Below are 23,677 nucleotides of genomic sequence, written 5' to 3' on the forward strand. Positions count from 1 at the left end.
AATGTTTTTATTCATACATTGAAGGTTTGGGGTAAATTATTCATAATGGCTAATCATCCCATTTCTACTCCAATAACTCGTTTCTAGACCCCCCTGCACTTCTTTCCATCTCTTATTGTGCTGTAAATACAGAAATATACATTACAACACTTTCATTTAGATTTTCTTAAGCACTCTCTGAATTGAACATCAATACTTTGCCTCTTTAAGAGTTGATTGATTTGGCTGCGGTCCCAACCCTGGCAGGAAAACGCTACATCGTTGGTCTGCAAAAGATATTGTAGTAGTACTTCCAAAATGGTTTGTATCCAGAAATAGGAAAAGATAATTTTAAGAGGGGATTGGGTTGTTTGCAGGTTGGGCCGTGTACTGAAGAAACTAAACAATTTGAGAAATAACGGAACAAAACAATTGTACTTGCTCAAGCATGCCTGAACAGTGATTTGCAGTTTGAATTGTCTTCATTTACTCACCCTCATGTTGTTACTTATCTGTATTACTTAATTTTTCTGAAAAACACAAAAGTAAATATTGTGAAGAACTGTTTTTGTCCATACAATTAAAATCAATGGGGTCCAAAATAACATTGGACCCAACTGATTTTCAGTACAAGGACAAAAAACATGAAGATATATTTTTCTAAATATCTTGTTCGACATAAGACAGAAAGTCATACTTTATATGTTAAAATGTATATGCAGAAATGAACATTAACCAAGGTTAATAAATGCTGTGAAACTGTTAAGGACTGCAAAGGATACCTAATACATTAAGTAATGTTAATGAATTTAACCATATAAAAGTGTTGCATGGACAAAAAAAAACATTAATACTTTTTTCCAAATATCTTATTTCATGTTCAACATAATAAAGCAAGTCATACAGGAATGAAATGACATAATTTACATTTTTTGGGTGAACTGTTTCTTTATGAATATGTACATTTTAAATCGTTCCCCCCCTCCCCAATGTTTCTGACAAAGCTTTAAAAAAGGTTCAGAATCTTTTTTTATTTTTTTCATTCATTCAGCACTAGCAGAGGAGCGGAATGGTAGAGAGGAATATTAGTAGAGAAACCTTGAATTGGAGAAAAGTGATCTATGAGACAGTGAGGAGAGAGCACAGGAAAGAGATGAAAGACTGCGAGATGGACTCCATGAGAGGGAAGCACAGAGCCGAGGATGTAACAAAGAGGCTTGCTTTCACACAGGACAAAATCTAGGAATGAGGGGCACAGATTGAAAGTAGAGAACCAAGAGAGATGGCAAAGAGAGTAAGGTTCGAGTCTCAATCAATCCCATCCTTCCTATTCCCAGCACTCTATCCCATAGTGAGGGCCATGCTGATGTTTTATTGATGGAAGAGAATCCGGCTGCACATGTACCCTCTCCATAATTCATGATGCCCAGCATTAGGGCCTGCCTGCTGAGAGATGTGTGTGTACACGTAACTGTGTGCGTGCGGCAGAGAGAGAGAGAGAGAGAGAGAGAGAGAGAGAGAGAAAAGCAGGAATGTTCAGATATTTTTCCCCAAACATAACCCTTAAAACTACTTACCGCCAAGAGAATTCATCCATCTGCATCGGCCCAAATGATGGTGAACAGCAAAATTTGAACACTAAAACTTTACAATGTGAATGTTGGTGCATTATTTAATGCATTAAGTATCATGAACTAATAATGAACAATGATTTTTACAGCATTTATTAACTTAGTTTAATAATGTTAAAATTGTTGGTTGTAAATTCATGTTTGTTCACAATAAATTAACTAATATATTATATTAATGTAAACCATTATTTTATATGAATTATTCAACCTGAAACATTCAAAATGTATTAATATATACAGAAATTAACATTAATCAAGATGAATAAATGCTGTCAAATTGTTAGCGCACAATGCTTAATGCATTATGTAATGTTACCATATAATAATTTGGAGTTGATAAAATTCATGCAAACAAATCGCCATGATTGTAATATTCTGTAGTGGTTAAATACACAATTCCTAAATCATACTGATTTCATAATCCGTCTTGTTCAGGGATTTGGATGACAGATAAATGTGGCACATATTGAAATCCCTTATAGAGCAGTTGCAGTCACAGGTCAACACAATTCAGTTAGCTACAGGGGGGAAAGCTGTTTAACATGTTAGCAATGACTGATTTGGTAAATGATGACTAAATTATTACATTTCCCCGACCGCAATTATTTGATGTGCTGAGGTTGACAGGTGTGCTATAATGGAGTCTCACATTTGTATGTTTCAAAGGCTCCCTCCACAATAGCAGTTGCCATAGTAACTTATTAAGATCCACTCTAGAGCGATGTCCTGACCTAACTAGATCCAGAAATTTGAAGTAGAACATCATAGATGGGGGAAAAAAAGACAGACTATATAAAGATTTTGTTTCAAAAAAACAATATAGCAAAAAATGTTTATTAGAAAATACATTTTTAAATATAGACCATAGAACGATCCGTCTGTTAGTTCATGTTCATCAGAAGCTGAGAATATGAAAAGTTTACATCAGTGAAGTGTTTTTTTTTTTTTAAGTTTGAAATAGAAGTTTGGTGTCTAATAAAATGATGATGCTTTGCTTTACAGCATACAGTAATTCTGCTTTTGGGAGTTACATAAAGAAGCCTACTGGGACAAGCTCTGTAAGGAGAAGAGGAGAGTACGGTAATTAAATTAGAAAATATAAAAGAAATGGCCCAGATCTCACAACGTTTTACCTCACAATTTAGCTCGGGGGGCAGGATGGCTCTTCTTTTGTTTCATTCTTTCTTAAACCAGCTATTTCATCTCTTTTGTAATTTCTATCCCCCTCTTTAGGGGAAAAATAGCACAAGGTAGGAGAAGAAAGTAGGTCGATGGCTGAGAATTGATTGATGTGCTGCGGCTTAACTCTGATTTTCATACCTCCACTTACAAAGCCAGTTCCTCACATATACATATATATGTGAGGAAAATATATATATATATATTTCTAAATTCCCCTCATCATTCTTAATTCTTGAAGAGCCTTTTTAAACCATGTTCTGTGATGTAATTAACATGTAGAGCTCAGTAGGTTACATCACAACATCAAACAAAACAGAAGAGGGTTGAAAGCGTGCGTTAAGATCATTGTCGCAGATCTCAAGTGATCAGTGTGTTGTTTCCATATCAGTGTTTTAGTACCAGTTTCATTATTTTTTTTGTCTCTCAGGTACACTTGGCCTCCATGTCATAGAGCTGCAGTAATTCACTCATGATGGTCTCAATCTGAGCCTTGGTGATCTCTGCACAAACAACCTGCAGGGTTGAAAAACAAAAACAACAAGAAGCATCAATGCAGATTCAGGAGTTTGGTTGAGTGTGGTTCAGACCACCTGCACCCTATATCTGAGACAAATACATATTAGTCTAGTCTCTTGTTGGTGTGGTGTTCTTTTTGCAGTTTAGTGAAACAACAGCTGGGTCTTCCAGTGTCAAATCAAATAAATTTCGGAAATGCTTGCTGTGGCTGCATTTTTACCTACAATTTCTAGTCTAAATAGGATATTGTAAACAGGAAACCCACCAAGAGTGAGAAGAATGTGTTCAAAACCAGAGAGTGGGGCATTGGTACATTCAATGAACTAAATGTACCATCAAACACCGTTTGTTATTTCATAATAAGTACTAAAAACCTCAAATCTGCTAGTTTCAGTCTCAGATGGCATCACATAGGGATGCACAAATATGGAAATTTTGACAGTGTGATAATTATTATATTTATTGATTGAAAATGTTGTCATTTTTTTTAAAAACGGAAATCACTTTTGGCCACTACTGTATTTCCGTTGCGTTTGGGCTTTAATTTATTGGCTTACATATATATTAACCTATTTTACTGATCAGACAAATACTGATAACATTACAAACAGATCACATTTATGACCACCAATATATATTGATTTAATTGCACACAAAAACGCCAAGCAAATTCTGTGACCAATTCTAATACGACTGGCTGACTTCTAAGAGCAAAGGGCACATAGGTTTTCAGCAGCCCTGCACTGAAATATCTTAAAATATGTCTTGTCTTGGCACTTTTATAAAAGCTACTTAAATGCCCTAATTGAACTAAGACCTAATCCTGGCTTAATCTAAGCCCTGTTTGTGAAACCAGGCCTTAGTCTATTGAATTCTTGTGATAGCACTTAACAGAATTCTAGGAAACTGAAGCATGTGGCATTAAGAGTGCTTTGAAACATATGAAATGGTTTGGTTCTTTTTAAATATTACTCGGCGGTGTCACTAGGCCTGTCGCGATAGTCGATAAGTCGATTAATCGCACGATAAAAAAAAACGAGCTCGATAATTTTTCCGGCCGCGATAATTCCATTTGCATGCTTGTTTGTTTTCCTCGTCTCTCTCTCTCTACCAAAGAGACTGGATGACCACTCTCGCTCGGTTCTTTAGCGTATAGGAGGAGTGAACCCTCTTGTTGTCAGTTGCATGGTCTTTGTGTGAGAAGGCGGCGCCGCGGCGCTCAGTCACATGGTCTTTGTATGGGAAAGCGCCGGCGGGAGTGTTTGCGGCTACTGCCGGGAGAGAGAGAAGACGCTAGTTGTGAGTTGCGACAGCGAGCCCGATCACATGAAAATGCGTATCTATACCACGAATGTTATTTCTCGTGCCATTTATACGCCAAAAATAGTTTTTGCGTGCATATGATACGCTCTTTATGGCGTGTAATACGCACGCACTCCTCACCCCTAATCCTAACCAAGTATTTTCAGTGCGTAGCATGCCTTCCCGACAGTACACAATCACTTGACAAAGTAACAGGAGGACAAAGTAACAGGAGTAACAGTGCAAAATTGTGCGATATGGCTTGTTGAGGCTTTTTTTTATTTGTTTACAAAGGTCCTAACTGTCAGTTTTGCCTGTTATGGAATGTATCACTATTTAATAATGTCTAAAGCCTAATGTTTAATATTTTTTGAAGTGCAATTTTGTTTCATTTTATTTATTAACAGACATTTATTTTGTTAACAGACACTAAGAGTCCATTGCTTTCATTGTTTTTGGTTGTTTTGTTCATTTTTTGGGATATTTAAAATGTTTTCCGTTTTCAATGTTTAATATTCTTTAGAAATAAAAGTTTATAGATCGTTGAAAAGGTGTACCTGCATTATTATGCCATTATAATTATATGAAATGAAAATGGTCTCAGAACGACAATATTATCGTTTATCGCGATAATTTCTTGGACAATTTATCGTCCAGCAAAATTTGTTATCGTGACAGGCCTAGGTGTCACCAAGGAAACTTGTGTGAAAGACAAAGCTATTTCTCTCAGACCAGGCAGCAACCATTAGGTGCCCCTATTGCCATGGGAACAACATCCAGCACTCTAAAGGTTACTGCAATCGTGGCTCAATTGATGCCTGATTCAGCTCAGGCACCAGTGAGGCTCAAACTAGTCTTGGTGACTCAATGCAGACACAGCATGACCCAAATGCTGCCTGGACTTATGTTTTTCGCCACATGAAACTGTAAAACTCCTACCTGCCACCACTCTCGTTCTCCTCTGGGGAGCTCCACTCCATATGTCTGGAGAGCAAGATAGAGGGAGGTGAGGGCAAGGTGTTGAGGCTTATGGCGGACACACACAGAGCCATGGTAACTGTCCTTTAATACAGCCAGGGCCGTCTCTGCGATGGGGGTTCGGGACCAGGCGTGGCGATTCATAAGACTCCTCACAGAGAGCAGGTAGTGCAGCAGGTACTGGGGCGCAGCAAAGAGAAGGGACGAAAATATGAATTATGTTTTGACATCATTAGTTCGTTAGAGAAGGTACAAAGATGAGAGTAATGTTGCAATTTATTAAAATTCAATTTATCTAATTGATCAAATGGTTAAAAATCGAGAATGAAATAAATGCAAAAAAAGGATCTATAATTCATAAAGCAAAGATTCATAAGGACAAATTGCTAAAAGACATAAATAAAATCGAATAACTTCAAATATGAAAGATTTCGCAAACACCAGTATTACATGTATATTATTATTATAGTTTTTATTAATATTTTCAGTTTTGTAAATATTACTATTTAATATTAATTTATTAAACTTTTAGTTTCAATTATTCCCAAGAAGTTATATTAATGTTTCAACTTAAATGCATTTCAGTTATAGTTGCCAACATTTCCAGTTTTTGTTTAAGACTTCACATTCTATTTATATTTTACCTTCATTTCTATTAGCAAGAAAATGTTTCTAGTAGTTAACGATAATAACCCTGCTTTAAAGTAGTAAACAGTGCATATCTGTGGAAAAAAACACGTTGACTTACATTTTACAGTTGCCTTGTGATTAAATGTGAGCATTTAATTTAGCAAAACTAGCCTAGTTCTTTACCTCATTATTGTAAATTGATTATTTTAAAATAATTGTATATTATTTTACACAGAAGGTACAATATACATTCTATAGACTTCAATTTGCAAACCACCCAGACAAAAAGTTTGATGCAATAGTTTACTCAAAAATTAATTCTGTCATCATTTACTTACATTAAGTTATTTCAAACCTATACAACTTTACTTTTCTCTGGACAACAGATATATTGCTGATACAAAAAAAAGCTAGTTGAAAAGAAGGTAACCTTCGCATGCATTACCCTGTGTGGATGCTCAAAGGACACTTGGAAGTTAAGCTGCCGAAGGATGAGGAGCTCACACTGTACGATACTGTCCCTCAACTCCCAGAACTTCCCATCCAGTTCCAGTGCTTCACTGTCTGGGTGAAAGTACCTGGATTGAAGAGAAATAGAGACAGCGAGCTGCTATGCATGGACTTTGAGAACTAAACAGCTATTTAATATCCCCTTTTATACCTGTGACAAACATTGATGATATCTCTAGTTCTGAGATGTTGCTCTTCTACTTTGCCTGCGAGGTAGATGGCAGACATGGCCACTAGGTAAGGCTCATAGACCTGCAGACTAGCAGACTGGAAGAACCTGTGATACAGCACACATGCTGTAGCCATGGGCACAGATCTCATGCCTAACTTCACTCCTACAGATGGGGAAAACATTGGATGCACTAAATGATAATGAACAAGCGAGCAGCTACAGTATAACTTACAGTTAACGCAATTAAAAACACACTTCTAAATATGTCAGAATGCGAATTGCAAATACCAGTCTCGATGATAAACCGACAGACTCTGAAGTGTGTTTTGGAGTTCTCGACATCTTCAGCACTTCTTCTGCCTCTCGCCTCATTGGCAGCTACAGATGTTGAAGCCTGAGTGCTCATTTTGCGTCTTGCAGCAAGCTGGTTACAGTTTCAAAGCGTGTTATTCAGTTTAGACTTACTGTTTGTGTGCATTATTACAATAAACGAAACAATTACTTAATTAGTACAATTCGTTTGTCCCATAGAGGTTTGTACTAATACGCCGCTGTGAGACTTTCCTTCGGCTGATCGTTAAGCGCGCACCGTAGAGCTCTTATTGTCTACAGCGCCCCCAACGTACGGGATGACACAACTGTGCGCTGAACGAAATGGAAAATATGTATGTTCTACTATTGTATAAAATATAAAAGATGATTTGACACTTAAGCATTTTTACAAGAAATTAACTTAAAGAGTCAAAGAGCACAAAAAGTAAACTAATTTGAAAGTATAATTTTCCTAGCACTTTAAGAGGTTGCTAGGAGACGGCTGCCAAAACATCAGCGCGGAAAGATGTCGTCTAGTTTCTCTGCAAACCAGGTAAGTTAACGTTATTATTCTTCTATTATTTTTTTTATTGGATTGAATCACCTTGACATATTAAACATGTTTATTATGATTTCTGCAGTATGAAAGCGCCTATAGGTCGCAAAAGCTCCAGAATTGGACCATCCCAAAACATTTCAAGGAGGTAACGTCATTGGGCAAGAAATTTTTATCTTTTTTCACACATAAATCTTTCGTAACATTATAAATGTCTTCACTGTCACTTTTTATCAATTTAATGCATCCTTGATAAGTTTTAAGTTCTTTCAGAAAAGCATTCTGATCCCAAACGTTTGAACTGTGGTGTACATTTTAGGCTAACGTTAACGTTACTGTTACTGGGCATTTCCATTAGGCAAAACAATGAACAATCCCACTGTCATTAAAGTTAAAATGCAAAAGAGTGCAAGACATTTATGTTGACGCATTCTGTTTGATTGATAATCAAACAGAATGCGTCAACAATTTAAAAATCTTCACTTTTAAAAAAAGAAAAATGAGTTCTTGGCTTCAAGAATTGTTTTCCCTTTAAATGACACACACAAATTGGAGAGAATAATTGTAGTTCATATTACAAATACTTGTGTTTGGTCTATTTACTTCTTTTTTGTTACTCAAGAGACCATCAGCAGCAGAAGGCTACACTACATTTATAGCCACAGACTGTGGCCATCTTCTGCCTGGTGTGAGAAAAAAGGTATGTTTGATTATGAGTTGCATGGAATTTAAATGTAAAGCGCAAAACGTTCTGCAACATACTTTTACTGTCATTTTTCTATTTATAAATTATTTCATTATTAGCGTGGAAGTGCATGGCCAGCATTCCAAGGCACATGGGATTTACCTCACCAAATCCCCCCTGCTTCCATAAACCCCACTGCCCGCTCACAAGAGGGACAGGATCGCCTCAGGACCTGGGGAAGGATTAAATATGACACAAATCAGGCTCATGGGGCCCTTCATGACAACCAGGCTATAAACAGATCCTCTCACAATGGGGTGGGTATTTAATATCACCTACTTATGATATGCTGTCATAGAAAATACATTGTTTATTAATTCTGACTAAACAATATCCTTATAGGAAAACATAAATGTGGAACAGCCTGCTGAAGAGTCAAAATTAAACATGAGTGACCCAGACCAAAATAAAACAGAAAGGCCCATATCACAGAAAAGCCAAGATCAGTCTAGACCAACAAGCCAGCAAGCCCAGTCTAACCCAGTAAACCTTCATGAAAACCAAGTCCAGTCTAGATCTGGAAGTCACCACAGCCAACAGGCTCCATCCAGACCAGCCAGTCAGGAAAGCCAAGCTGAGTTAGGACCACCAACCCAGAGTGGCAGACCAGCATCTCAGCAGAAATAACACCAGTTTTTATCAGATATCCTGCATGGGCAGTTATAAAAGTTCTTCTATGAAATGGCATTACGTAAGTGTAACACTTCTTTGAAAAACACTTACTTTACAGATATTATTTTTGTGTTTCCGTTGATTTATAACCGTGCTCTCCGTTTGTTCACAATGTGTGTGCGTCAGAACACATTAACTGAATTGTTTCAATGAAGCTAAAGCTGATTAGTTTTACTAAATGGCTTTTGTAATGGAATCTGTTTAGATGAAATGCTGCCTGAACGCAGGGTCAAGTATCACCAGAAAATACATCAAAGTACCTTAATGACTGCATTTTAATAATATTCTTAAAAAAAGATAAAAACATCATTAGATATTTTCAATATTTTTGCTTTATTTGCTCAATAATGCACTGACAAACCTGTAGGCCCCACAGAACACAAAATCAGCTTGATTCACTAGTCATCGGTTAATGTTTTTGGTGCCTGGAAGCAAATGAGTGATTTTGGGAGCAGACACTGAAAGCTTGGGAAACTGAAGTTGAACTTAAATGGATAGATTACTCAAAATTAAAGTTCTGTTATTGTTTACCCATCCTCACGTCATTCCAAACCTCTACAATTTTCTTTATTTTTTCTGTGGAACATAAGAAGGTATTTTCAGAAATGTTAAATTTTTGTCCTTACAATGGAAGTCAATGGTCACCAAAATTGTCTGGTTACCAACATTCTTCAAAATATCTGCTTTTGTTTTCTGAAGAAGAAAGTAAGTCATACAGGTTTGGAACAACATGAAGGTGAGTAAATGATGACAGAATTTACATTTCTGGATCAATTATCCCTTTGAGAGTCAGTCACGGGTTCTAAAGATGAAGGCCAAGACCCTTGTGAAATCATTTTTCCACTTTCTGTTGATAAACATACAATAAAGCAGCTGCATGGTCAGATCACAAAGTTACAATATTGTCAATGTGTTTATTTACAAGATAACTGATCAGTATGTATATGTGTGTGTATATATATATATATACACACACACATATATGAACCAACAGTCATCATAGCCCCCCCCCCCCCCCCCCCCCAAAAAAAACCTTTCTAATCAATAAATTGTCTGACCAAAAATGACATGGCAGGAGTAGGTCACATTTAAACTGTTAATATCAGATGTAATGGTGTTCTCAAGCTAGAGACTATTAGGCATCAAAGTAGTTTATCACCAATTCCAAATATCTGATAGAAAACTATATACTTTAATAATTATATATATGGCATACAAGGGTCTTGCAAATATGCTAGGATGAAATATATTTACCTGCCCCATGCATGTCAGAATACTGTCTTGAATTATTTACAAAAACTTTTTGTAGTTCTAATACAAAGGCAAATCTTATGAGTCGGTCATACAAATAATTGTGTCAGAATATATAATATACTGATCTTTAAACAGACTCTTTGAAATGTATATTTAGGTTTGAAATATGTTGTAAATACAGCAAGATATGCATCATGTCACATGATGGGGTGAAATCTCAATGAGCACCTTCAGGCTATCATTTACAGCAAATTATTTGATCTTTCTAATAGCCTGTAGTGGAACAATGCCAGTGGATCAGCTAATATAATGTGCAGTACAATTTTATTTTCAAAAGAGCTTGCCACTAAAATCTTTGTTCTTCAAATGTAGCTTATACTCAATGATTGTATTTAATATAGAGTGCAGCTTCATTTACAGCATCTACTGAAAAAGTGCCATGATGGGTGATACAACCAATATTTTTGAATAATAAATAAAACTAATTCTTGCTGCTATATAACTAACCATAAAAATACCCATTAACTGTTTAATGTTTATAAAATCTAAAAATGTCAACTAACATCTTACACTACAGTCACACCTTCAACCTAAACCATCAAATCTATTCAATTTGACAGAAACATTCCTGAATTCAAATAATAGAAGTCTGCAAAGATTGTACATTTATCTGCTTATCCCAATGATTGTCTACAACCAAAATGGAATCCAACAAAGGCACCACACAATACCTAAAATAATGAAACTCTTTTACACTGCATCATAAAACTATTAATAGGTATCTGAGCAGCTAAAAGAGAAAATAAACCAGTGCTCACTATCAAAGATCACACCTTTCTAAGTTTGTACAGTTAGACCAAAAATAGACCACAGTGATACACGTCTGCTCAAGCACTAGATCACAAAGCAGTGTGTGCTGATTAGATATTAAAAGAAGAGAAAAATAGACAAACATGTGGAATGAGCATTCAACTCTAGTATTAATAACAGTGGTGTGCAGTAATAATGCTTTTGACTGAGTCATGGCATGTTGATAAGAGACTGGTTCAAGGGTAAGAAAAGGCACAGAAAAACAGACCCACACAGTGGGATGAAGAGCAGCAGCTGGCAGCAGGTCGGCTCAAAAACACACAGGACTTGCACAGGTACGTCGATAGGTCACTTTTGAGAGCGTTTACAACTCAGCCCATTCTGATACGACTTCTACAGCAAAACGAGTTCTTCAGCAAATGATTCCAGACTTATGCAAATGTCACCATATCAGTAGCTGAGCAACATTCAGAAGTGGCCAAACAGCTTCAGTCGACTTTCAGTGCAATGAACTTATTTGCCTAGTAGCAATGCTTCACGATATAAAACAAAGCGCAAACTGGTATTCCCTCCATTGTCTGTTAATAACTCACCCTGTGAAGCCTCTGTGGAAACTCGATTATCAATATCATCCTACTTCTTGACTCACAGGAGCTTTTTTAACAACATTTGAAGTTTCATTACTGGCCTTCCAGTGGGCAGGCTCTATTTTTGTGGTATTAGTGATGGCCACGCCCACTTTTTCAGTCTTCATCTTATTAGTTGGAGCAGGTTGAGGCTGTGACTTCCGGGATGGAACCTTCACAGGGGGATGGTGTGGATCATCCCCAATGTTGACAGTCAAATTGGTGTACAATGGCTCCAACTCTTTGGACAGGAGCTTATAAGTCAGCGAGTTCAGTCCATCTGAGCGCCAGTTCAGCCTCGTGCGCTTCAGCAAATCAAACCTACGAGAATCAATTCATGAAGAGGAACGGACTCAATAAACAGACTGAACAAATGGATAAAATAGTCTATCCATCCATCCATCCATCCATCAATGTCTATGTCAAAATATATTGTTATTATGTTGTAACATAACATAATATGCCATGTGACATCACCTTCTCGGGTTCTGCTCATTACCCTGATCTCCTTTATGTTTGATCATCTTATAATGACCAATGGCCAAAGGAGGGCGTATTATCTTCATCCCAGAGAGACGGACTCTAAAGACAAAACCACAGGGCAAGTAGAAATGCATCAAGAAGAAGGATGGTATGAATTATCAAAAGGACAGCGACAAAAGAGAGAGCAACACAAAGCACAGCAGGAAAACCATTTACAGCAAAGTCCGCAAGGTGGGCCAGATGGATGTGAACTAACTAGAAAACTACTGTTGTTGAGGATTCTTATGTAAAAAGGTTCTAAACACAACTCAAAATCCCCAAAAAGGTTAATCTAAAGTTGGAGAGTCTAATCCAGCTTTTAAATGCTTAAAACCTTGGGTTCTTGCCTCTGGTACAGCCATCTGAGTCATCTGAGTCATGCAAGGATAGTAACTGACAGTTAATTATGCGACAGTCAGGTTTGCAAATCAGCATTAGCTGATGTGCCCTTCAAAATGTTCTCCAACAACACATGTAACGTCAGTTTCCCCAAAATGCATAAAGCGGGCTCCTGGATTATCTCCACTAAAAATACTTTTTGTCAGGGACTAGATTTGATCTGTACCCTGAAGAATTGCTCATGGTGAATCAAACCGTACACACTTATTAAACAACAAGGAATACAAAAAACACTGTTGGACTCAGAGGTGCTATCTTGTCAAAGGCGTTCAGCAGTAGGCAGAGGTGTCATGCCCATTCAAACCGATTTTTTAGCCAAATGGATTTTGAATACAACTTCCAAAATATTTTTACATTTGATAATTCAGTTTCAAGGTTATTGTATGTACACATTCTTAGTGCCCCAAAGTCATCGCCTTTTGCTGAATTTTGTCATTTTGAAGCCAAAATATGTAGCCTAATTTATCCGCTTCATAAATTAGAGGAGTTTTTTGTGTGTGGTTGGTTGGGGGAATCTATCCAAATTCTACAGAACATTAATTTGTCAACAACACAACCAAAGAGTTTGACCATTTCTTGAGATATGTATTGTATATCCAATTAAATCTCAGCCTTTTGCGAAAATGACTTTTGCCGAATTATGTGTTCCATTAATGTGTATTCTTCCGCTAATGTGGATGGAATAGGCTACCGTACTAAAGCATTTGCACTAGCCTACTTATGCACTAGCCTACTTATTCAACCGAACACTGCTATTGAATGTATAGCACGAAACAGACACACACGAATAAATATTACGAGCTAGTTCTGTGGAATGAATCAAAACCATTCAGCTGTAGTCCATCAATTCCTGATGAATTTACCTTTTTAGTGATTCAAACACAAACCAAACCAGTATAGTCAGATTCGCCAATGAACAACTGTTATGATTCAGTTTTTTTTTAGAGAATCATAAACGGTTGTAATCAAAAATATTCAACCCCCATTGCAAATCAGGTTTATTGGTAAAATTTACGGACGAACAGCAATGAACAAATCAAACAAAAGTAATTGAAATAGCTCAACACAACAAAAGTTTCAAGTGGTGCAACTTTTAATGGCTTCTGCAATCTCACAACCCCTTTTTTCGCGTGCTGTAACTGCCTTCTTCAAATCCCACCATTGATTTTCTTTGAGGATTTTCTAAGTAAGGTGCTTATGCTTCATTCTTCTTCCTCCAGACACACTGCTGATCAATAGGGCCGAAAAAAAAGGTACAGTTTTGTTTCATTGCTCCACAGAACAGAATTCCAAATCTTCTGTGGCTTATTTATATGATTTTGAGCAAATTGGAGCCAACTTTTCTTGTGCTTTTGGGTCAGCAGTGGTGTAGGTCTTGGAGTTCTGGCATGGAAACCGCATGTGTTTAGTACACGCCTTACTGTGCAAGCTGAAACCTCAGTGCTTGTTGCCACCAAGTCTGGCTGCAAGACTTTTGTGGTCACTCAAGGGTTTTTCTGAACCTGCCTTCTCAGAAATCTGGTTGCAGCCGTTGATGGCTTCCTTTTTCTGCCCCGTCCAGGTAGCGTAACCACTGTTCCTTTGACTTTGAACTTGCAAACTCTGCTTCCAACTGTGTCTCTGGGAACATTTAGTGCCTTCGCTATCTTTTTGTATCCTGTTCCTTGTTTGTGAAGGGTGATGATATCTTAAACATTCTTTAGCCATATTTCTAACATGCAGTCAAACGTGACACTCAACAAATCTAGCCAGTTCAGATATTTCATGTGTTCTAGCTCAAGCACACCTGGTGCAACTAATTAAGCCCTTGATGAGTTGCATCAGGTGTGCTTGAGACGACACCTGTTTTGCAGATTTGTGCTGTTGTGAGGGATTCTATTCAGGGGTTGAATCATTTTGAAACTGCAGAAGTTATTAAAAGTTGCATTTTCAGTTGAATTTGGGGAAACCACTTGAAACATTTGTTGTGTTGAGCTACTTTTGTTTGATTTGTTCATTGCAAAAGTCTGTTGCAAATAATTTCGATTACCACTTTACATACAGCGCAACCAGTGGAGTCTGATTCACCAACAAATGACTCTTATTAGACTCTTATTTTTATTTTTAGTGAATCAAACACACACAAGTTGGTACTGGTTGTTCATAAGACAACATGAAGCTAAACATTATTTATTTAATACTATTATTTAGTTTATAGAGAAGGCCAAATATTATTTTGCATTTATGTCGCCTCTAAAAAGACAGTAAAAAGTCTATGCAAACACATTGAATTGGAATTTCATTTCCTTTTACAAACACACATTCCTCAAAAGTTCTAAAAGAACTGTCAATGGACAGAATCGTTAGGGTTTAAAACTATAAAGAAGATGTTTCAAATCCTCTACACTATCCACTACACCTGACTCATTCTGGCTTCAAGGCTTCAACAACTTCAGACTTTTAAGTTTCTCATTGTCAAAGAAATAATGTTACTTGAATTTATAATTGAATCAAAAGGCAATAATCACTGAAGTAATACTGACATCTAAATAGTTAGAAGCCTTGAGTCCAAACTGGTGATTCATGCATGTACTTACTGGTCCCTCCTGTGGCTATGCGGGGGAAGGCATGAGGGATAGACGGATGCAGTGAAAATGAGAATAATGACAAGAGACAGATGAGATTGTGAACTGAAAACAAAATGATGATGGAGAGATGTGCAATACAAATGCTTAACAGGATGTAGACGTGCCAGTTTTTCAGGCTGTTTTATGTTGAAATAACTCTTGCAAATGCACTATAAACGGCACTATTTGCCATCCTCACCGAGCTGCAATGTCATCGTCCTCCCCTCCCCAGCCCCAATACTGGTTCGGAAAGCCGTTCATTTTGAGGTACTGCTCCGGAGTTACAGCAGACACCCCTCCGAAGTACTGAGAGTATGGAAGCCTGTGGTGGAGTCAGAGCGTGATTTGGTGAGGCACAGAGGAATAAGGTCATCTGTTTCTTCATCAATCATTCCATCTGAAGTGTCACAGCTTCCCCTGCAGTTTAATGTTGGTCTGTACCTCTGCATTATGAAGGGATGGAAAACCTAGACCCCTTATAAAGTAACAAAGAATGCTGATAAAGCTTGTATTGTAATAACCCGGTTACTACAACTTTTTAGAATAACATACTACTATTTCTGCAGTATATAGTTTGTACAGTGTATAGTATGCAATTTTTTCTATGCACTGAATAACCGTATGACCTGCTACATTTGGCAAAATGTGCAGTATCCACCTTATTTTTCAACGCTGTTGAAGCTGTTTTCTGTGAATGTGCGAAACTTCCGATTTATTAGCCACTATAGGGAAATAACAAGAAGAATATATCAAAGTGCAGTAAACTGTAAAATTGTTTGGCCTACAAACCTGCGTGTTTATAATTAAGACAATACATTAAAATAATATGGTGAGAAATACCAGGTGGCAATATCAAGCAGCATAAAGAGCTGTTTTGAACTGGAAGTGAATTACACCAGAAGCAAGACGCATTAAAATTACAAATGACCGCGCCCACTCTTACCTGAAAATGAATACAACAGGGCTAGGTAAAATAACACAAAATGCAATAAGTGCAAAGTGTAATCTTTTAAACGCTTCCATAGCTCATTATTTCAAACGGCTACCAAATGTAAAAAAAAAAAAAAAAAACTCAGACAAAACATATAATCTGTATAACCATGAATGTGATTTCATTGTATTTCCGTGTGTTCTTTGTATAACTTTTTAAAAAATGGATTGTAAAAGCATCCATGTTTGATGTTGAGTGATATACACTACTGTTCAAAAGTTTGGGGTTGGTAAGATTTTTTAAATGTCTTCCAGTCTTCAGTGTCACATGATCCTTCAGAAATCGTTCTATTATGCTGATTTGCTACTCAAACAAGTAATAAAAACTCAGTGAGTGTTTTAGCGCAATTTTCTTACGTCATGGGATCACAACACTAAGAGATAGTAAATCTTTTTATGTTTTTTTTTTTTTTTTTTTTTTTGTGCGTTCCCGAGATTAGACCTTCCTTAACATAATGCCGAAAACCCGAAGTCTCTAGGTGGTCTGGTTGATGAGTAGATAGAAGTGCAAGATTGGTGCGCACAGACAGAACAGAAATCATGAGTTAACAATCGCAATTTTGTCCGTTGGAAAATTGCGCTAAAAAATATTTCTTATTAATATCAATGTTAAAAACAGTTTGCTGCTTAATGTTTTTGTGTAAACCGTGATCATTTTTTTCAGCACAGCATTTATTATAAAAATCTTTTGTAAATATTTATTATAAATATCTTCACTTTTGATCAATTTAATGTGTCACTGCTGAATAAAAGTAATAGTGAGAAAAGTAGTGTAAGGTAGAAAGGTAGTGTAACTGCGATCGCTCACTCAACTCGGCCTCCAGAAATCCCTTGAACACCTGTTCTAAATTCTTTAGTGCTATTTATTAAATTTTGAGTGATAGCTAGATGAGCTGCTGCTATGTATCTTTCTTCCTAATCTCTCTGTATTTCTACCCAAGGACTAACTCTCTGAGTCGTGTCTGAATGCTTTACTGCCTTCAGTGGATTCATCACAGAGCGCTCCTGATGCTGTCCTCAGCCTTGGTGGACTGAATATATGGGTTGTTTTCTCTGCAATCTCTCTGTTCTCAGTGAATGTTTGCATCTAGGTGGACATTGTGGCTGCAGAGTACAGAAATGCAGACTCGGTGACCCGAAATGTGCAGACCTGGATGTCAATTTAGAGGACCAGACCCATGGGCTCCTGCATACACCTGTGTCAGCACTAATAATAACATAGTCTATTTTACCATGCATGAAGAGGATGAACTTTTGGTTTCTAGAAGTTCGCTAAAATTTAGCCAATCACATTCTACAAAAATTTAAAAGTAAAAAAGATTAAAAAGTAAAAGTTGCTGCTTAATTAGGGGCCAAGCAATGAAGGTGTGTAGGCACCTATTAAATCCGTTAGTGTTTTTCTTCTTTTGCTACTGAGTCTATGGCAGCCCATAGAACCGTATATTGAAAAGTTATGAAATTTGGCACACAGATAGAGGACAGTCTGAATATTAACCACAGCAAATGAGTTTCTAACCCAATCTCTCTAACACCACCAACTGTCCAAATTTGCACTCATGTTTATGCTTTTGAACCATAAGGGATAGAAACAATATTTTTTCCTTTGGTTCCTTGGCTCAAGTCAATACGAATCCAACGACATAATTTTCCAATGAACATTTTTACGCCATTTTGAATTTTCCAAAAAACATACTTTTTCAAACAACTCCTAGATAGTTTGTCAGATTTTCATTAAAATCGATCAGATCACCTTCAGGCCATGCCAACACAAAAACTTGGAATTAAAGTTGATTAGTCAATCCGTTTTTGAATAACGACCATGCAAACGAATATGATGTAGAACATGCCAAAATGGACGTGAGTCTATATCTCCGCAACGCTATAGCATATTATGACCAAATTTGGATTGTGTTATGACAACCTGCAAAGTTTCGGTGCAGTGCCACCTAGTGGTCAGGAGATATGCAAAATGTCAAATTTTGCTTATAACTTCGGAACAGTTTGGCCAAAAATCACAACTGGTCTCTTTGGTGCAACATGCCGAGTCGAACGATAACCAATTTGCCCATATCGGCCATTTTGGGCATTGGCAATTTTGAGTTTTGCATACAATGCTATATTTTACGAACACATTGGTGTATGTATTGCAACACTTTAAGTGTCATCGGCTCCATGGCTGCGCCCCCTTGTTGTCAAGAATAACAATGAAATAAAATAAAATGCTAATAGCTTTTGATTAATTTTGACTATTGTGAAACTGGTCTTTAAATATTCCTTGGGTCATGCCGAGAACATAGATACTAATTTTGCCATAGTTGGCCTTCAACTTCCTGTCCACCATTTAGATTTTCTTTAAAAAACCTACAGGTACTTTTTCAAACTCTTAGACCATTGCTCCAATTTTCATGAAAATTGATTTAAGATCATCCTCAGACCATGACGACAAAAAAACAAACAAAAAACAAACAAACATGGAATTCAAATAAATTCGTCAAACCGTTCTCAATTAACGCACAAACAAATTCAACAAACAGCACACCAAAATGGACGTGAGGCTGTATCTCGGCATTGCTTCAGCATATTCTGACCAAACTTGGTGTGTATTATGACAACCATGACCTGAGGGTACCTGTACAGTTTCGGCACAGTGTCACCCAGTTGTCACACGAGATATGAAATATGATAAATTTGTATTTTTGCTTATAACTTTACAAGTGATTGTATTTATGGGCTTTCAACCATTTTGCTTAAAGGGGTCATATAATGGTACATGCACTTTTACAAGTTGATTGTACTGAAATGTGTGTTGGCAGTGCCTGTACACAACCATCATAAAATGATAAAAATCCATCCAGTGTTTTTTTTAAATCTTCTTATATATTTCCTCCCATCTCAAATCAAGCTGTTCGATTTTGTGACGGCGGGTACATTACGGGTACATTTTACACTCAGGTACATTACGGCATGTTTTCTATGTACGACGTTATCAATATAATTCATAATTCCACGTTTATAATGAACGACGCAAACGGTGTACGCACAGAACAGAGGGGCGGGGTGAGCAAAGCTCATTAACATTTAAAGACACATGCACTTAAACGGCGTGCTGAAAACAGAGCTGTGTTTGACCAGGTAAAATGAGTGTTTTCTTACAATACTAATGAGAATTTTTAATTAAAGTATATTACAAACTTTTAATTTAGATCCTAAAGAATCATATTAGCTTGTACAAAAATGACATTATATGACCCCTTTAAAACGTCTCCGAATGTCTTTACTCATTTTGCATCTGGTCTAATGCTAACTGCTTTGATTTTTAGCTCCTCAGTTTGCCTCTGTGGTGCTGCTTGCAGCTATATCCAACAATTGTTCTTTTCTTTGTTTCTTTTGAAATTCTCTGATTTGAATCGAAAAACATTTTTAGCAATAATAAATAATAAATGTTTCTTGAGCACCAAATCAGCATATCAGAATGATTTCTGAAGGATCATGTGACACTGAAGACTGGAGTAATGATGCTGAAAATTCAGCTTTACATCAAAGGAATAAACTACTTTTTAAAGTAATTTATTACCCCCCACAATTTCATTAAGATAAAATTAGAGAAATGTCTCGTAAACACAAAAACAATCCAGTCATTGTGGGTAGGGTACCTGTATCTGAACTTGTCCATAGCCACGGAGAGGTGTGTTGGGTACTGGGGGTGGCAGGTGTAGGTATTGTGGTCATTCTCAGGTAGCAGGTCAACGTCATGCAGGAAAACACAGCTCCAGTCCTCCTCTTTTAGCGCCTCTCGCACTCCAACATTCAGCAACTTTGCTCGGTTAAACGTGGAGTTCCCTGACTGATAACACAGACTATGAGGAAATCAACTGTACAAATGCATTCTTCGGAAAGAATAAAACACTAATATAGCCTGACAATAAGCTACGAGGTATGTTTACCCTTTGTCCCAGCTACTTCCTCTAATTACTGCTAGGACTTTTTCCAATACAATAGATGTGACAAGTCAGCGTAACGACAAACAAGAGACCTGGTGCACAATGTAAATGCCGTAGTGGACCTGCTGGCGCTGCAAAAAGGGGTGCAGATGGTAGAGGAGGGCGCGGAGGTGGGTCTGTCGGTTCCGGTAGGGGACCACGATGGCTGTGTGGTGCCGTGGCTCACAGTCTGGTGGGCGGTAATGACCCCCTAAGGTCACCAAGGGGTTCTTCTCTTTTATCTCCTCCAGGGAGGGGGGTGAGGAGAGGTGGACAGAAACAGGACCCACTGGCAGACAGCAGGGGGAGAGCACACATGCATTTGTTGTATAAAATCTGTTCTACAACATCAAATGAATGGAATAGTTTCCCTAAGAATGTAAATGATGCCATTATTCATTTACCGTTATGTTGTTCCAAACCTGTATGACTCTCTTCCTTTTTGTTGAACACAAAGAAACATTTCTGAGTAGGAATGCACAATGTATTGGACCATATCAGTTACTGCACAATATCAGTGATTTATTTATTGCATTGGTCGATATTGAATATTTAACTGTTTGTGTCATTTTTACATTTAGACAACCTATTCGGTCATCTACCTCTCACTTAATCTTTAAAACACTTAAAGAACGTAATTTCACTGTTAAATGGAATATTTTATGGAGGACTAAGAGTAACAGTTAAAAAAACAAAATGAAGTTATCAATTTAATAATTCAAGTTAAATAAAATAATTAACGAATCATTATTAAAATCAAAAATGTATAAAACTGATTATTTAAATGATAATTATTTCATTTTAGAGTTAAATTTTTTTTTTTTATACACAACTGTAAAAAGGTTGTCAACAATGAAATTAAAATAACTGGCATCCCCCAGAACTTAGATTCCAGAAGACATGGAATTTTGTATACATGTCATGTCATGATATTTTTATAGTCCTTTTTAATTCTTGAAAGCTCCAGTTTTCATTCATTGTAATTGCATGGTAAACAGCAACTAGCACATTCAAAATATTGTTTTTGTGTGTGATCCACAGGAGAAAGAGTCACAAGTTTGGACATATAAAAGTGTAAATAAATGATGACAGAATCTTAATTTTTATGTGAACTAAACTCATTAAAGTGTGTTTGGTACACTTAAATCTAAAAACTGCAATGAGACAAAGTGAATGAACAAATCCAATTATTGATCAATGTCTTAATCACTTCAGTGTGGATTTATATCTACCCAGCAGTGGAGAGGGCAGTGTACAGTCCCTGAGCTGCTGTTCAGGTCCACTGGGTCCTGGATGGTGGAGCAGCAGAGAGGTGAGATTGGTGTAGACGTCATGCGGTCGAGAGTAGTCGATCTCAGGCTCAGTGGAATGAACCAAAACAGACACTAGGCCACGAAAGCCTCCCAGAGAGAAGTACAGGACAAACGCAAACTGGAAGCCCACCAGCAGAGCCAGAGTGCAGGGGGAGTCCAGTGCTCGACCGCAGCACACCATCATGACATCCGACACAGAGCAGGAGTGACAGAGGAAGGGAGGACGGGAAAGTCAAAAGGGGTGGAGAGATAAGAGAAGAGAGAGGGAGTGAAGGCAAAGCAAGATGCATGAGAGAGGGAAGAGCTGAAGGATAAGAGGGGGGACAGGGAGAAAATAAAGTAAGCTCAGTGAGCTAAGGGAAGGACATCTATGGCATGAGTGGAAGTCACTGGAAAAATAGGAACACAAAAATCAATAGTGACAGATCCATCACATCTAACTAGAAATGAGAACTTTAAAGCGCCAGTGTGCCCAGGATCAATGACATATCTCACATGAAATCAGCAAAGACCATGCAGTACCTTAAAATAATAATAATATGTATAGGTATGTATGTAATAAGTATTTCTATGAATACATAAATCAGACTTTCAGAATTATGCTCGCTTCATTAAACATTGCAAAAAAAAATAATAATAATAATTTTAAATAAGTTTCTTTACATGAGGTTGTCAATCGGAAGGTACTTTTGATATTTTTAACAATCTTTTGAAATTTTGATAGCATATAGCAATTTCTAGAACTTTACCTGACCTAAAATAATGTTTTAAAGTAAGATGAACATTCTAATACCACAAAGCAGAATTCTTTAAATCCATAGCTAATATTTGTTCATTCTGGAGGATGATGTGGCTTTTTTAGCTATAGAAAGTGAAACTGATGGCTCATGAAAAACTTAAATGATTCCCAAATACCAGGCAAGAAACCCTGCTTAGTTTAAAACATTTTTATGACAGAAAATATGAAAAAATACCTGTAATATTTTTTATTATTAATTTAGCATTGCAAAAATGGCCAATCTCCATATTTCAAAATGTGAGTAGGCTACATTATTTTAACATACTAAGACGTGGATATGAAAGTGTGCTGCATAACAGGAATGAGCCTTTGGTCAATGAATATCAGAGTGGTAGGCTATTCCATTTGAGTACCTGTGCTGACTGGTCATAAACACAGGGTTGTCAGAACACTGTCCTCCTCCTCCTGTCCATCACAAAACATTGTGCACCTAAGAGACAGATAGTTCTGGACTCATTACGACACACCTGAAATTGATATGTTAACAACCATACATGCAGCGACGACAAAGGCAAGAGCAAACCAAAGAGCAACTACTGCAAAACAATCGTCAACATGACGGTTAATCTCACCACTTCAGGTCAAGCGTTTCCTCTGCCTCACCCGGATCACAGCGACGCTTCAAACGAGGCTCCAGTGGCAGTCGCTATCTAGGCCTTTATTTAATATTAATCACTCGATTGTGAATAATCATTCTTCTATGTCACACGAAACCATGTATAATACCCGCAGTCGCATTGAGCGCGTCGCGGATCGCTGTGGTGAGGCGCGTTATAGCAGAGAGCCGCGGACAGACATGTTTGATGCGGTGACGCGCTACCGACGGGTACTCTGCTGCTGTTACAATAAAAGCCCTTAAGCCCTAACATACCTGTGTTAAAAACAGAGTGCTGCCTACTAGTGAGAAAACACACAACAGGTTTAATTCTAGAGGCCGTTTTCATAGGCTACGACAGATGATCTTGTGATTACGATAAAGCGAAATTAATTTGTTGAAAAAGGGACACGATTTGTAATCATGTGGATTATATCGAAGTGGTTATAATGTGATTTTGTAATGTGAATTATGGCGTCTGTGACGTTTTTGTTGTTTCTGTCCTCAACAAAACAGATTCAATCTAATGATTACAAAAATTATGCTCATACAGATAACTTTTCATTTGTGGGAATCATTCTGCAATATTGAAATATTG

General features: G+C 37.2%; 3 protein-coding genes across 4 annotated transcripts; 1 reads left to right on the forward strand and 2 right to left on the reverse strand.

Annotated features, from left to right (window-relative positions):
- Positions 1–2,415: 2,415 nt before the first annotated feature.
- Positions 2,416–8,579, reverse strand: ccnq (cyclin Q). The gene is made up of 5 exons (XM_081386224.1): positions 7,189–8,579; positions 6,880–7,063; positions 6,664–6,796; positions 5,550–5,768; positions 2,416–3,305 (listed from the first exon to the last, which is right to left on the reverse strand). Exons 1-5 carry the CDS (start codon positions 7,304–7,306, stop codon positions 3,216–3,218), a joined length of 744 nt encoding a protein of 247 aa, XP_081242350.1. The 5' UTR covers positions 7,307–8,579; the 3' UTR covers positions 2,416–3,215.
- cfap126 (cilia and flagella associated protein 126) lies at positions 7,739–9,371 on the forward strand (the record flags this gene model as incomplete). The annotated part of the gene is made up of 4 exons (XM_081386515.1): positions 7,739–7,765; positions 8,391–8,468; positions 8,573–8,770; positions 8,856–9,371. 4 exons carry the CDS (start codon positions 7,739–7,741, stop codon positions 9,138–9,140), a joined length of 588 nt encoding a protein of 195 aa, XP_081242641.1. The 3' UTR covers positions 9,141–9,371.
- A 128-nt stretch (positions 9,372–9,499) lies between these two features.
- On the reverse strand, positions 9,500–23,325 carry b4galt3 (UDP-Gal:betaGlcNAc beta 1,4- galactosyltransferase, polypeptide 3). 2 transcript variants are annotated; one of them, XM_081386207.1, is made up of 8 exons: positions 23,057–23,325; positions 22,838–22,914; positions 21,605–22,074; positions 20,426–20,661; positions 20,046–20,236; positions 15,602–15,724; positions 12,353–12,457; positions 9,500–12,196 (listed from the first exon to the last, which is right to left on the reverse strand). In XM_081386207.1, exons 3-8 carry the CDS (start codon positions 21,867–21,869, stop codon positions 11,878–11,880), a joined length of 1,239 nt encoding a protein of 412 aa, XP_081242333.1. In that variant the 5' UTR covers positions 21,870–22,074; positions 22,838–22,914; positions 23,057–23,325; the 3' UTR covers positions 9,500–11,877. The 2 variants fall into 2 exon arrangements, with proteins under 2 accessions (XP_081242333.1, XP_081242334.1); XM_081386208.1 differs by having other exon boundaries at positions 21,605–21,989; positions 23,057–23,295.
- Positions 23,326–23,677: the final 352 nt, after the last annotated feature.

Source organism: Scardinius erythrophthalmus (genome assembly GCF_964197995.2).
Source record: "Scardinius erythrophthalmus genome assembly, chromosome: 15".
NCBI lineage: Eukaryota > Metazoa > Chordata > Actinopteri > Cypriniformes > Leuciscidae > Scardinius > Scardinius erythrophthalmus.

Coding starts and splice junctions, on each gene's coding strand:
- ccnq (XM_081386224.1), bottom strand. CDS start 7,306: ATGAGCACTCAGGCTTCAACATCTGTAGCTGCCAATGAGGCGAGAGGC. Junction 6,797..6,879: donor ATCATCAATGTTTGTCACAG/GTATAAAAGGGG, acceptor TCTTCAATCCAG/GTACTTTCACCCAGACAGTG. Junction 5,769..6,663: donor CCTTTGAGCATCCACACAGG/GTAATGCATGCG, acceptor GCTGCGCCCCAG/TACCTGCTGCACTACCTGCT.
- b4galt3 (XM_081386207.1), bottom strand. CDS start 21,869: ATGATGGTGTGCTGCGGTCGAGCACTGGACTCCCCCTGCACTCTGGCT. Junction 12,458..15,601: donor GACGATGACATTGCAGCTCG/GTGAGGATGGCA, acceptor TTTTGTCTTTAG/AGTCCGTCTCTCTGGGATGA. Junction 12,197..12,352: donor AATGAGCAGAACCCGAGAAG/GTGATGTCACAT, acceptor TGATTCTCGTAG/GTTTGATTTGCTGAAGCGCA.